Source organism: Chlorocebus sabaeus, chromosome 20, assembly GCF_047675955.1.
Source record: "Chlorocebus sabaeus isolate Y175 chromosome 20, mChlSab1.0.hap1, whole genome shotgun sequence".
NCBI classification, from domain to species: domain Eukaryota; kingdom Metazoa; phylum Chordata; class Mammalia; order Primates; family Cercopithecidae; genus Chlorocebus; species Chlorocebus sabaeus.
In genome coordinates this window covers 45,574,924-45,587,478 of record NC_132923.1, presented here as the reverse complement: position 1 = coordinate 45,587,478, position 12,555 = coordinate 45,574,924, and the positions used below count along the sequence as shown (strand labels likewise).

General features: G+C 38.9%; 1 protein-coding gene across 4 annotated transcripts in view; it reads right to left on the bottom strand.

Annotated features, from left to right (window-relative positions):
* The window catches only part of LOC119626262 (probable ATP-dependent DNA helicase HFM1), a 137,425-nt gene that overhangs the window by 36,304 nt on the left and 88,566 nt on the right, over window positions 1-12,555 (bottom strand). For all 4 annotated transcript variants that reach the window (XM_073008594.1, XM_073008595.1, XM_073008596.1 and 1 more), the window contains 2 exons: window positions 4,778-4,881; window positions 4,169-4,315 (listed from right to left, as the gene is read on the bottom strand). In XM_073008594.1, coding sequence (XP_072864695.1) covers window positions 4,169-4,250 — 82 coding nt within the window. In that variant the 5' untranslated portion in view covers window positions 4,251-4,315; window positions 4,778-4,881. The remainder of the gene's footprint in view (window positions 1-4,168; window positions 4,316-4,777; window positions 4,882-12,555) is intronic.

The window sequence follows — 12,555 nt, the reverse complement described above, 5'->3', positions numbered from 1 at the left end:
GTGCCCATTTGCTTAAAGCACAGTATTGGGGTGGGAGTTACCCGATTTTCCAGGTGTTGTGTGTCTCAGTTCCCTTGGCTAGGAAAAGGGATTCCCTTCCCCCTTGTGCTTCCCAGGTGAGGCGATGCCTCGCCCTGCTTCAGCTCTCGCTGGTTGGGCTGCAGCAGCTGACCAGCACCAATTGTCCGGCACTCCCCAGTGAGATGAACCCAGTACCTCAGTTGAAAATGCAGAAATCACCGGTCTTCTGTGTTGCACGCACTGGCAGTTGGAGACTGGAGCTGTTCCTATTCTGCCATCTTGCTCCGCCCTCTTCAAGCTTGTATTTTTTTGCTTTGCATTTTATTTCCACATATATTTTAAACTCTGAAAGCCATTTCAATTATTGTTTTACATAGTCAATTTATATTTAGCCATATATTTATCCTTTCTACTCTTCTTCATTTCCTCCAGTATGTCCATGTTTTCATCTGTGATCATTTTCCTCTAAGGAAATCTCCTTAGCATTTATTTTATTTTATTTTATTTATTTTGAGACCGGGTCTCACTCTGTTACCTAGGCTGTAGTGCAATAGTGTGATCTCAGCTCACTGCAGCCTCAACTTCCCAGGGTCAAATGATCCTCCCACCTCAGCCTCCCAAGTAGCTGGGACCACTGGTGCACGTCACCACACTCACTAATTTAATTTTTTTGTAGAGACAGCGTTTCACCACATTGCCTAGGCTGGTCTTGAACTCCTAGGCTCAAGAGATCTGCCCATCTTGGCCTCCCAAAGAGCTAGGATTATAGGCATGAGCCACTAAGACTGGCCTTAGTATTTGTTTTAATTCAGGCTGATAAATTTACTAATAGTGATAAAGTTATTTAGTTATTTTCTTTCTCTATGTCTTTTTTCACTTTCATCATGATGGATATTTTCCACTGGGCAGAAACCTAGGTTGGTAAAATTTTGAATATGATGTTCCATTGTCTTCTGTTTTCCATCATTATTGTTGAGAAGTTAGCTGTCAGTTTCGCTGTTGCTCTTTTGAAGGGAATGCATAAATGATGTGTCTAATTTTAACATTTTCAGCAGTTTTGCTACAATGTGTCCAGGTGTGGTTTTCCCTGTATTTGCCTCTGTTTGGGGTTTACCAAAATTCTAAATCTGTTGGTTGATGTCTTTTATTATTTTGAAATGGACTCTGCCATTGTCTCTTTCAAGGTTAATTTTGTCCCATTCTCTCTCTACTCTGCTTCTGGAACTTTAATTATGCATATGCTAGACCTTTTTTTCTTTTTTTTTTGGCGTATTATATTCCTTTGTGTTCTTTCCATTCTCTTATCTCTGGGCTTCAATTTGGACATTTTCTACTGATATGTCTCAAAGCCCACAAATCCTACATTTGCTTATAATGAATCTAATGTTAAACCTACCCAACTGGCTCTTCACTTCAGATACTGTATTTTCAGTTCTAGAAAGTCCATTTAAATCTCTGTATAGATTGTAATTATCTGGTAAAACTTTCCATCTTTTCATGCATTTACCTATTTTTTCTATATTTTCTTGAAAATATGAATCATAATTATTTTATACATTTTTAAAAGAGATGTGGTCTTGCTATGTGACCCAGACTGGAGTGCAGTGGTAAATTCACACGCATGATCATAGTGCACTACAGCCTCAAAGTCCTGGACTGAAGAAGTCCTTCTGCCTTAGCCTCCTGAATATCTAGGCCTACTAGTGTGTGTCACCATGTCTGGCTTGTTTCTTTACACAGTTGATTATCAGTTATATGGTCTTGTCTCTTTGCAGGCCTCATAATTTTTTTATTGTATGACAGACATTGTGTGGGTGGTTTCCAGATTATATTTCACCAGAAGAGGTTTCCCTTTTTCTCTGTCAGGCAAACATGGTGAGTGGCTGATCATGTAAACCCCTTTATAGGGCATGGTCTACCTAGCCTTTTTATAAGAATTTTAGTTTCTTTAGTCCTTATTGCTTCCACAAATCTCTGATGCCCTAAAAATTGTAATTTTATAAGGTATGAAGGTTTTCATAGTTGTAGCCGGGGAAGCACTGGCCTACCACAAAACTATAATCTACCCAGAAATGGAAGTTCTCTTGTGTTCTTCAAAAGGAAGAAGATGAATGCTCATGAGCTCACAGAATGGTTCTAAATGTGCTCTTCCTGCCACTACTCACTGCAGTTACTATTTATCATAATTGCCAATAATACTCAGAGAGCATCACTAATCACACTGCTGCTCTCAAATTCCCCAGTGTCTGTTAACTGCTCCCCTTATGGGGTCAAAAGGGTGAAAATAGGACCAACTGAATGAGAATGCACTGCAAGGCAGACTGCCTATGCTTCATGCAAGGCAGACTGCCTATGCTGCAAGTGTTTATATATTTAGTGCTTGTTTTGTAGATTTAATTACAGAGCCATGTAAATGTTTTACATTATTATAAAACAAAATTAATTTTTAAAAGCTATTCCTAAAAATATAAAATAAAATGAAACAAATGAAAGTATATGTATCCAGAGTGACGTAGCCGCATACAGAGGATCTATTCCAAGTGATTTTTAAACACATAATTTTACTATTGAGATATAGTCTAAGATAGTAAGATACAGTCTAAGAACAAAAATACCTGCAAAATAATTCTCAAATTTTAATGATCATATTAAGAGTGATAGTCTGATGCTGCTATTTTCAGACTGTTTATTGTGTGTGTAATGTATATAAAGGATAGAAAATTAGTGATATTCTATTATTTTTGAGCCATTGAGAACCAAGTTTCTCAGCATGATAGAAGGTGTATATAGATAATTGAGTTTAAGGATAAATTCTGTTATCTCTGAATTTGATTTGATTAGTATGAATTCATGATGTCTTTTAAGACAAAAAATAATCACATAATACTTAACTGTATGCATGAAAAAATCTAAGATATCATGATCAGTCAAAGGCAATGAGCTCCTCTAGGACACAGACTGTGATCTCTGAAACCTACTAACATTAAAAAAAAAAGGCTTATTATGTATGGGACTGAAGCTAGATATATACAAGATGAGCCTAGAACAGCATATTACTCTGCATATCAAAACTACTGGAAACAGTCAAAAGAACTCAGGAGTTAATCTGGTATATCCAAATGGTATGAAGATGATAATATATCTACAATATTTATGAGACAATTTGAACTCTGACTTAATATTGGATGATATTAGTTTTTATGTATAAAAGTAGTGTAGTTTAAAAATATCTTTACCATTTAGATAGATATATAATGAAACATTTACAGAGGAAATAATACGATATCTAAAATTTGCTTCAAAATATGGATGGAAAAAAACTAATGAGAGGTATAGATGAAAGTAGTAGCCATGAGTTAATTACTGTTCAAAGTGGATAATGAGTAAATGAAAGTTCATCACATACTTCTATCTACTTTTGTATATGTTTGAAAAATTCCCATAATAAAAAACAATAATTCATTTTCACTCTGATTTGTCTTAACAGATCTGTTGATTCTTGTACATCACTTGCTCTCCCCTGACAATGGCTGTAACGATGGCATAAGTATGGAAAAGGAAAAACGTATACTGACATGGTTTGGCTGTGTCCTCACCAAAATCTCAACTTGAATTGTATCTCCCAGAATTCCCACATGTTGTGGAAAGGACTGAGGGGGAGGTAACTGAATCATGGAGGCCAGTTTTCCCCTTGCTATTCTGATAGTGAATAAGTCTCATGAGATCTGATGGGTTTATCAAGGGTTTCTGCTTTTGCTTCTTCCTCAGTTTTCTCTTGCTGCTGCCATGTAAGAAGTGCCTTTTAACTCCCACCATGATTCTGAGGCCTCCCCAGCCATGTGAAACTGTAAGTCCAATTAAATCTCTTTTTCTTCCCAGTCTCAACTATGTCTTTATCAGCAGCACAAAAACGGACTAATACATATACCAAAAGATGAATCAAAAAATTTGTCCCCCAATTATCACCCCAATTTGACAAATACTAACTATAAGAATCTCTATACTATTAATGCAACAACTATGAAGTTTAAATATCTTATTCCAGAATATCCTCAATCGGAGTGTTGCAGTACTATAACACTGATGATATTCCTCTCTAGCCATACCTTTGCTTTACTATAAAATAAGAATTAATAGAGCTATTTACCTTTATTAGGTCCTGCTACTGTAGATCTATCTGAAAGTTTAGAATGGGAAATCTGTGTTTCAGATTTGCTTTGCATAGTCATTTGATTTCTAAACCTCTTGGGTTCTAAGTAAAAGACTGTAAATTTCTGCTGAACATCAAGCCCAACTGGAAAATGAAAAAAAGGTATACAAATGCTTATTTAAGTCATATAAATCCACATATGAGAACACATTTCTTTTTATCTCTCTTATATTTTTATAACTTCTAGAGCTAAGAAGTCCAGAAAGTTAAAATATGTTGAAAGGTTAAAAAATATGACAACTAAAAAATTATATATTGATCATTATAAAAATAAAAATCTTCCAACAATAACTGCAATTTAACTATCTAGGAAAATAAAATATCTATAAATGAAAAGATAAACTTTTAATTATGGCATCCTGGTCCATGATATCTTTTACATACCTAAATACATGAAACTTCCTTTAAAGTTTATTCACATTATCTAAATATCTTATTTTTGCATTATACCATGTATACTGTTTTTCTGTACCAGTATAAAGGATGTAATTTTTAAATGCAATTATGTTATTTATATTCATGTCTTCATAACTTCAATTAACTTACCAAATTCAGAACTTATTAGATTTATGCTAAGATCTTCAGATTTAAGAGCTCTCTTCACAGCAATCTTTTTAGCCCAATTTCCAGCTTTTAGCAAAACAGAATCCCTAAAAAATAGTATAGTTTAAATAGTGATCCAAACACTGAATGAAATACATATTAATCGTCAAGGGCTGATTGTTCTTAAGAAAGATACTCTCTAGTAGTAAACTGAAATCAATTACTGAAAACTGCTTTCCCCAACTTTTAAGGAGGGAGAATAAAGTATCAATGGAACTCGCTTGCCCATGATTTTTTTTTTTAATTAATTAATTTTCTTTTTTCTGAGATAGTCTCACTCTTGCCTGGGCTGGAGTGCAGTGGTGCAATCATACCTCACTGCAGCCACAAACTCCTAGGCTCAGGCAGTCCTCCTGCCTCGCTCTCCTGAGGAGCTGGGACCACAGGCACATTGGCACTAAGCTCAGATTATTTATTTATTTATTTTTGTAGAAATAGGGTCTCGCTTGTTGCCTAGGCTGGTCTGAAACTCTGGGCTCTAAGTGATCCTCCTGCCTCAGCCTCTCAAAATGCTGAGATTACAGGTGTGAGCCACCCCATCTGATCCCTAATTTTCTTAATTACAGCTGTTTCCAAGTTACATTTACTCATTTTAGTCCCAATAAGAATATATACTTTGTGTCAATAACACATGTGCTTGCCCCTAAATCACTACCATTTTAAACTGGCTATACGTAAGTTGCATGTATTATGAGAACAACTTCCATAGTATTTTAAAATTGGTATAAAATGGTTTGTATCTAATAATATCACAAACAATCCAGCAACCAATTTTATGACTGAACTTATTTTAGTCTCATATAGTCATAGATGTATAAGGAAAGGGCTAACATTTATGCATGTACTAAATGTTTTGCTGAAGAAGAAAAGATTTTTTGGCATTCCAACAGAATTACAAGCATCAAGGACATGGTACAATAGATAAAACTAACAATCAGGAATAGAGAAGTAGCCAGGCTCTCAATTAGGAGCCTGGTGAATATGTTCAGCCAACATGTGAATAATGGATTAGTTCATAAAAAGGAGCTTCTGAGAAGTGTGTGAGATATCAAGATTATGATCACCAAGGGAACTAGTTAACCATTGCAGTATATGTAAAGATGGTCTTCTTACCTTAGATATTTATAAAAAGTTAATATAAGGTCTCTTCCTATTAGAGAAAACGAAAGGTTTTAAGAAAACACTTAATACTTGTTGGCTTATTAGTAGACATGAAGCTTTCCTAGGTAAGACAGAAAAACAATCTAGAAAGGAAAGCGTAAGGAAAATGAAAAAGCAGAGGGAAGGAAAGGAAATTTTTAAATATTTGCAAGTAAAGCGAGGAAATAAACAACTTGTTATTAATATAGATATTGAATGATTAATATTCTTATAGGAAATTCAGGATATTTCAAAGTAAAGGTCATAAAATAGAGTGGTAGGGAGCATGGAGGCCACGAGGATGTACCCTTCAGACTTGCTACTGCAAGAAGTGTCAGTGACTGATGGCCCCAGCTTCTGAGCTCTGAATCATCATCATGTTTACACCCAGATCATACTTTCATGAGATGCCTCCAACCAATGACTGAGTACAGCAGGGATGCTAAGGTAGATCTATGAGAGTTCCTATCAACTTTGACACATGTTCTTGGGATTGCATTGCAGGCTAAGACCCCTCTCTCCCTCCCTCTCTCCCTTTCTCCTTCCCTCCTTGCAAGCTAAGATCCTCCAGGGGCTTTCTCTCTCCCATCCTCCTTGGAGGCTAAAATCCCTCCTGCCCTCCCCTCCTCCCTCCCTTCTTGCAAGCTAAGATCCCTGCCTCCCTCCCTCCTTGCAGGCTAAAATCTATCTCTCTCTCCCTCCCTCCCTTCCTTCTCCCTTCCTTCCAGAGTTACTGGATTCAATTATAAGTTGTCTAAAAACATCCCTTCCTCCATCCCATCCTTCCTTCCTCCCATACTTTCTCCCTCTCTGCCCCACCACGTTCCCTCCCTCCCTCCCCTCACATTCCTTCCTATCCTCCTTCCCTTTCCCTCCTTATCTCCATCCCTTCCCTTCCTACTTCCCTCTATCCCTTCCTTTCTTCTTTCCCTCTATCCCTATCTGTCAAAGAGGTAAGATCTGCATCCCAGTTTAATGACTCTTGCAGACTCCTGCGGTTACCACCTATCTTCAGAAGGTTAATCTTTCTTAAATTCACAGTAGAAATGCAACAACAGAAGCCGGCAAGGTTGCAGATTAAAAGGAATGCTTCTACACTGTTGGTGGGAGTGTAAGTAAGTTCAACTACTGTGGAAGACAGTGTGGTGATTCCTATAAGACCTAGAACCAGAAATACCATCTGACCCAGCAATCCCATTACTATAAGACCCAGAACCAGAAATACCATTTGACCCAGCAATCCTGTTACTGGGTATACCTACCCAAAGGAATGTAAATCATTCTTTTGTAAAGACACATGCACACGGATGTTCACTGCAGCACTGTTCACAATATCAAAGACATGGAATCAACCTAAATCCCCACCAATGAAAGACTGTATAAAGAAAACGGGGTACATATACACCATGGGATACTACGTAGCCATGAAAAGGAATGAGATATGTCCTTTGCAGGGAAATGGATGGAGCTGGAAGCTGTTACCCTCAGCAAACCAACACAGGAACAGAAAACCAAGCACCACATGTTCTCACTTATAAATGGGAGCTGAACAATGAGAACACCTGGACACATTGTGGGGAACAACACACACTGGGGCCTGTTGGGGAGGGCGAGGGGAAGGAGAGCATCAGGAAGAATAGGTGATGGATGCTGGGTTTGATACGTAGGTGATGGTATGATCTGTGCAGCAAAACACCATGCCACATGTTTACCTGTAACAAACCTGCACATCTGCACATGTACCAGAACAGTTGAAGGGGGAAAAATTGGCCTTTTGAGCCCTTCTCTCAGTACACATTACCTGGCAAGACAGGTAAAATCCTCAATTCAAACATGCAGATGAAAATACCTAGATACTTGAGTATTATGATTACAACCTAAAAAGCAAAAACTATATGAAGCAGAATTATAGGGACATACAAACTAAAAACTGATATACAAATAATAAACTCAAAGAGACAAAATAAAGTATAAGCAATATGAAGGAATAAGAAGTCATAAAAATGTATTAATTAGAAACACTATGTAAGAAAATTAAATCTAAATTAATAACAGGCTAAGAAATTACAAATCCAGCACGGTGCAGCATCTGCCACAATTTGATGGGGAAGCTCAGAGTCCCATCTCCAGTGCTGCATCCCCTTTTTTCCAGCAGACCTCAGGTGACTTGGCCATAGCCTCTGACACCCTGTGACCTGCAGATACTGGGAGATCCATAGGGAGAACTCTGGAACACCAGAAAAGCCAAGAAATTACATGCACAAATAAGAAATCATGTGAGCACACAGCAAGAAGGTGACTGTGTGCAAAGGAAGAGAATTCTCAACAGAATCTGATCGCGTCAGCACACTTAACTCAGGCTTCCATTCTCCAGGAATTGAGAAAGGAGGAGGAGAACCAAGACAGCCAACTAGACACAGCCAGGAAGAGCATCTCCCACCAAGAGACCAGACCATCAGGAAGACCAGCACACTCGAAGCAGATCTTCAGAAGGAAGTCATTGAGGGTGGTTGGAGGGAGAACACAGACCCTGGGTAGAATCTGGGAACACTGCACTGGGCTGCCAAGTACCAGGACTCATTCCCAGCTCCTGGTGGCTCCTGGGGAAGGGTGAGTTAAACAGGTGAGGAGTGGCCCACTCTTGTCATGGACCTCTGGAATCTTAGATGCAGAAGACCTCATAACCCCCATAGACATTTAAGTTGGCAGAGAGAACTGCCTAGAGAAGTGGCAGGGACAGGACTCCACCCTGTGTGAGAGCCGAAAGGGTTTGGCGCAGGAATGGCTACAGTGGAGTACAGTCAGCAACGCCAATCCCCTAAGGCCTGCCGTGCTCCTCTAAGTGGCTTTGACCTTTGTTGACTGTTGGAGCTAGATAGAGCAGGGCAGTCTTGTCCATGTGATGGGGCCAGTCTTATCTGAGTGCCCCCGTCTGCCAGCCTCTTCTGAGGTCCCTCCATGGCCAAACTCACTTGCAGTGTGGCCTCAGATGCCCAACTGGGGCACTTCCTGGTGGCCACCACCATAGCTCCTTAGCCAGCAGATGCCACTTAAACATTAGATGGACCCTGCCGATGCACACCCACCAACAGCCTCTTCACACTGCTTTGCCAAAACACACCTGTCTGCAGCCTCCCCCAACCACTCTACTGGCATGTACTCAACCACGGCCTCCCCACATTGCTTTGCTAGCATGCACATGGTGCAAGGACCTTAGCACCAAAGCCCTACCCCCACCAGTGCACCCCTGGCACATGGGGACCCCGCTATGGTGCTGTCTTGCCACTGCTGATACACTGCAAACATGGACCCTGCTGTGCCAACACTACTGGTGCACATGCCCAGACTTCACTATGCTACTACCCAGCCACTGTTGGCATTACACATGAGTGTGGACCCTTCTGCCACTGCCCCATTGAAGTGTGGTTGCCAGTGAACCAGGAACACCTCTAACCCTCCAGTGCAGCAGGTACTTAACCCTGAGGGGCCGGCAAACAAAGCCACGAGCATGAAGCCCAGGTGCACTGAGCTGAGCCCAAGCCCTCTGAAATCATCCAGAAACAAGGCCAGTCAACTAAACCCAACTTATGCCACAGTAAATCTCAATGGCATCAAGGAATATAAAAGAAAAAGCCCCATCTGAAGGACAGCAACTTCAAATATTAAAGGAACATCAGCCCAGAGAGACGAAAAACTATTAGTCTGTCTGGGCTGATGTTCTCGCACAAAGCAAGAACTCTGGCAACTCAAAATGCCAGAGTGTTTTCTTACTTCCAAACAACCACATAGCTCCCCAGCAATGGTTCTTAACCAGGCTGAAATGGCTGAAATGACAGACCAAGAATTCAGAATCTGGATGGCAATGAAGATCATCAAGATTCAGTAGAAAGTTGAAGCCCAATCCAAGAAATCTAAGGAACCCAGTAAAATGATTAACACGTAAAAGACAACATAGCCATTTTAAGAAAGAACCAAACTGATCTGATACAGCTGAAAAACTCACTGCAGGAATTTCATAATACAATTGGAAGTATTAACAGCAGAATAAACCAAGCTGAGGAAAGAATGTCAGAGCTCATAAACAAGGTTTGCAAATCTACTCAGAGAAAAATATAGAAAAAAGAATAAAAAAGAATGAACAAAACCTCCAAGAAACAGGGGATTATGAAAAGAGACCAAAATTTAAAACTCATTGGTAGCCCTGAAAGAGAGGGAGAGAGACAGCAAGAAACTTGGAAAATATAATTGAGAATACAGTTCAAAACATTTCCCTGACCTTGCCAGAGGGGTCAGTATTCAAATTCAGAAAATTCACAGAGCCCTAGTGAGATAGTATATAGAACAGCCATCCCCCAAGACACATAGTCATCAGATTCTCCAAGGTCAATGGGCAAGAAAAAATATTAAGGGCAGCTAGACAGAAAGGGCAGGTTACCTACATAGGGACACATATAAAGCTAACAGCAGATCTTTCAGCAGCTCCTTCAGCAAAAAAAAAAAAAAAAAAAAAAAAAAAAAAAAAAAAAAAAACTCGTCCTACACGCCAGAAGAGTTTGGGGGCCTATATTAAGCATTTTGTTGACAGGGTCTTACTCTGTCACCCAGGATGGATGGCAGTGGTGTAATCTTGGCTCACTGCAACCTCCTCCTCCTAGGCTCAAGTGATCCTGCCACCTCAGCATCCTAAATAGCTGCGACTACAGACACATGCTGTCAAGCTCAGCTAATTTTTAGAAAATTTTTTTGTAGAGACAAGGTGTCACTATATTGTTCAGACTGGTCTCAAACTCCTGGGCTCAAGTAATCCTCCTGCCTCGGCCTCCCAAAGTGCTGGGATTACAGGCATGAGCCACTGTGCCTAGCTTTGGCATTCTTAAAGAAAAGAAACTCCAACCAAAAATTTCATATCCAGCCAAACTAAGCTTCATCAATGAAGGAGAAACAAAATCCTTTTCAGATAAGCTAAGGGAATTGTTTGCACCAGTCCTGCCTTATAAGAGGTCCTTAAGACAATACTAAACATAGAAATGAAAGACCATTACTGGCCATCACAAAGACATACTTTAGTATCCAGACCATTGACACTATAAAGCAATGACATAACATAACAAATCTACATAACAACAAAATGACAAATCTACACATATCAGTATCAACCTTGAATGTAAACAGACTATAATATACCCTACTTAAAAGGCGCAGAGTGACAAGTTGGATAAAGAAGTAAAACCCAACTGTATGTTGTCTTCAAAAGACCCACCTCATATGCAATGACACCCATAGGCTTAAAGTAAAGGGATGGAGAAAAATCTACCAAGCAAATGGAAAACAAAAAAAGCAGGGGTTGCTATTCTAATTTCAGACAAGACAGACTTTATACCATAACCATCAAAAAGGACAAAGAAGGACACTGATAATGATGAAAAGTTCAATACAACAAGAAGATTTAACTATCCTAAATATATATGCATCTAATACTAGAGCACACAGATTCATAAAACAAGTTTTTATAGACCTACAAAGAGACTTAGATACCTACACAATGATGGGAGGCTTCAACACCCCACTGACAGTACTAGACAGATCATCAAGGCAGAAAACAAATAAAAATATTCAGGACCTAAACTTGACACTTGACCAAATGGACCTAACAGACATCTACAGAACACTCTATCCAACAACAACAACATATACATTCTTGTCATCTGTACATGTAACATACTTTAAAATCAACCACACACTCAGCTATAAAGCAATTCTCAACAAATTCAAAACACCAAAATCATACCAGGCACACTCTTAGACCACAATGCAGTAAAAACAGAAATCAATACTAACATCTTTCAAAGTCATACAATTACATGGAAATTAAACAACATGCTTCTGAAAGACTTAAAATTTAAATTCCTAAGTTTTACTCCTAAAAATTGAGGTGTGCAAGTCTGGGGCAGAATTAAGTAATTGTATTTTTAACACAACAGCATATTCAGTTGATTTTGACAGTAAGTAGTCCACCCCCAACACACCTTAAGAAACTTTACCCTAGTATATGATAAGGTATATTTTCAGCACAAATTGGATCATCTTTTTGATGTTTGGTGACATCAAATGCCAAAAAGGTATGGAAGGGATATGGAAAATGCCTGGATAAGGAATGACTGAGGAATGAAAGAAACCAAAGGCATCAATATTTTATGGTAATCTTAGGTGCGGCAAAAAAGCTAATGAGAATAGGCAAATATTTATTTTCCTAGCTTTGGAAAAGAGACAGCAACAACTTCTGTTACAGTAAAAACTTTCTACATTCATTATCTCATTTGATCAACACTACGACCCAATAAGGTAAGTAGGATATGTAATATATTCCGGGTTTTCAGATGAATAAACTAAGACAGCTAATATAAGGCAACAGTAAACTAAGACAGCTAACATAAGGCAATAGACAACAAGTAGTAGAACTGGGACTGAAATACAGATATTTGGAACTCAAATTCTATGTTCATTCTGCTTCACAGTATTCCAGGTTTCATTAATTCACATGCTTCTGGATGTCAAGCTTCATGTAATATACATAAGTAAAA